The sequence below is a fragment of the Poecilia reticulata genome, unplaced genomic scaffold, assembly GCF_000633615.1.
Source record: "Poecilia reticulata strain Guanapo unplaced genomic scaffold, Guppy_female_1.0+MT scaffold_353, whole genome shotgun sequence".
NCBI classification, from domain to species: domain Eukaryota; kingdom Metazoa; phylum Chordata; class Actinopteri; order Cyprinodontiformes; family Poeciliidae; genus Poecilia; species Poecilia reticulata.
This window is the reverse complement of record NW_007615124.1, coordinates 1-1,584: the sequence shown is the minus strand read 5'-3', so window position 1 is coordinate 1,584 and position 1,584 is coordinate 1. Positions and strand designations below refer to the sequence as shown.

The following is a 1,584-nucleotide window of genomic DNA, read 5'->3' as shown; positions in this document are numbered from 1 at the left end:
CAGGAGCTGGACTGCTGACAGCCAATCAGAGCAGCTGTGCTCCAGGTGAGACTGAACACGTCCAATCAGAGCTTCTTCTGTCGTCTGTTGGACCAATTCAATGTCTTTAGTTGGGATTTGGACATTTAAGGTTTTATAAATCTTCATATGAACTAAATTTGTGTATTTCCAGCTGGTGTAAATATTTTTACTTTAAGTGACTCTGTTCTCAGCTCTTTGTGCTAATTGAATTAAAACTGAACATTTCATTAAATCTGATGATCATTTTGATGCATGAACTAGGCAGCTGATAGGTGGCTAATGTTGTTCCTATTGTGTGTAAAAGTCAGTCCCAGGATCTTTATAGAAATTCACCACTTTATTAAACTTTGACTAGATGAAGAGCACAGAATCAGTAACTCTAAAAGGAATCGACAACAGTGATCACACAGCACTCTGAGTACAACAGCTGCCTGCTAACTGTTGCCCCCAGACTCAGATTCTTGAGCCTACAGCGCAACCTAGTGAGCAAAGACGAAATATAATACATAGTTGGCTCCTGCAGTGCATGGGGACAAGAGGGTGAAAAAAGCAACCTGCTGCACTTCTGATGTTACAGAAAGAGGGAAGGAAAGTCTGGGACAGAAACCTTTATTTACTCTGATAGTATAGCACAGATTCCAGTTTATATATTTCCATGTAATTTATGTAATAATTCTGAAAATTTATTTACCTCTAAAAGACTAAATCTATTAAAAATTCATGTCATTTTCAAACTATAATGTTTCTTTAAAAACATGCGATCCAGAGATCTGATGGCGGAAAAAACATTTTAAATGTGAACATTATCAGATAAACAAGAAGTTTCTTTGGCAGGTAAAATGTTTTTCTCTAGATTTCCTTAATTTTAGGCTGGAAAAGCAGAAAACATAATTCTCTTCCTCTTCTGCAGCTGTTTGTGGGAGAAGCACAGATAGAAACAGTAAAATAAGGAAATGGAGACATGATGCTGAAGAGTTCATGTTGTGTAAAGCTGCTGCATTTCATGAACACGTTTCTGTAAGGTTTTTTTTATTTATCTGATCTGTTTTGTGAATCAGATCCTGACAGAGAACAAATTCTGGTCACACAGGAGGTTCTAAAGGAACATAAGATCAGTCTGAAGAGGAAATGTGAATGTGTGACTGAAGGAAGTGATGTAACAGGAAGTAGAATCCTCCTCAACATGATCTACACTGATCTCTACATCACAGAGGGTCAGAGTGAAGAGGTTAATACCCAACATGAGGTGAAGCAGCTGGAGAGAGCTTCCAAGATCCAGAACCTCCATGACTCTCCAATCAGGTGCCATGACATCTTTAAATCCTTCTCTGACCAACATGGAGCCATCAGAGTGGTTCTGACCAACGGCGTCGCTGGTGTTGGAAAAACCTTCTCAGTGCAGAAGTTCACTCTGGACTGGGCCGAGGGCTTAAAGAACCAAGATGTCAGTGTGGTGGTTCTGCTGTCCTTCAGGGAGCTGAACCTGATCAGAGATGAGCAGCACAGTCTTCTCTCGCTGCTCCATGTTTTCCATCCAACACTCCAGAAGCTCCCAGCAGAGCA

General features: G+C 40.3%; 1 protein-coding gene across 1 annotated transcript; it reads left to right on the top strand.

The window, feature by feature from the left end:
• Positions 1–11: 11 nt before the first annotated feature.
• Positions 12–1,526, top strand: LOC108166026 (protein NLRC3-like; the record flags this gene model as incomplete). The annotated part of the gene is made up of 2 exons (XM_017303539.1): positions 12–45; positions 1,080–1,526. A coding segment is annotated over exon 2 (322 nt), but the record flags the coding sequence as incomplete, so codon positions are not given.
• Positions 1,527–1,584: the final 58 nt, after the last annotated feature.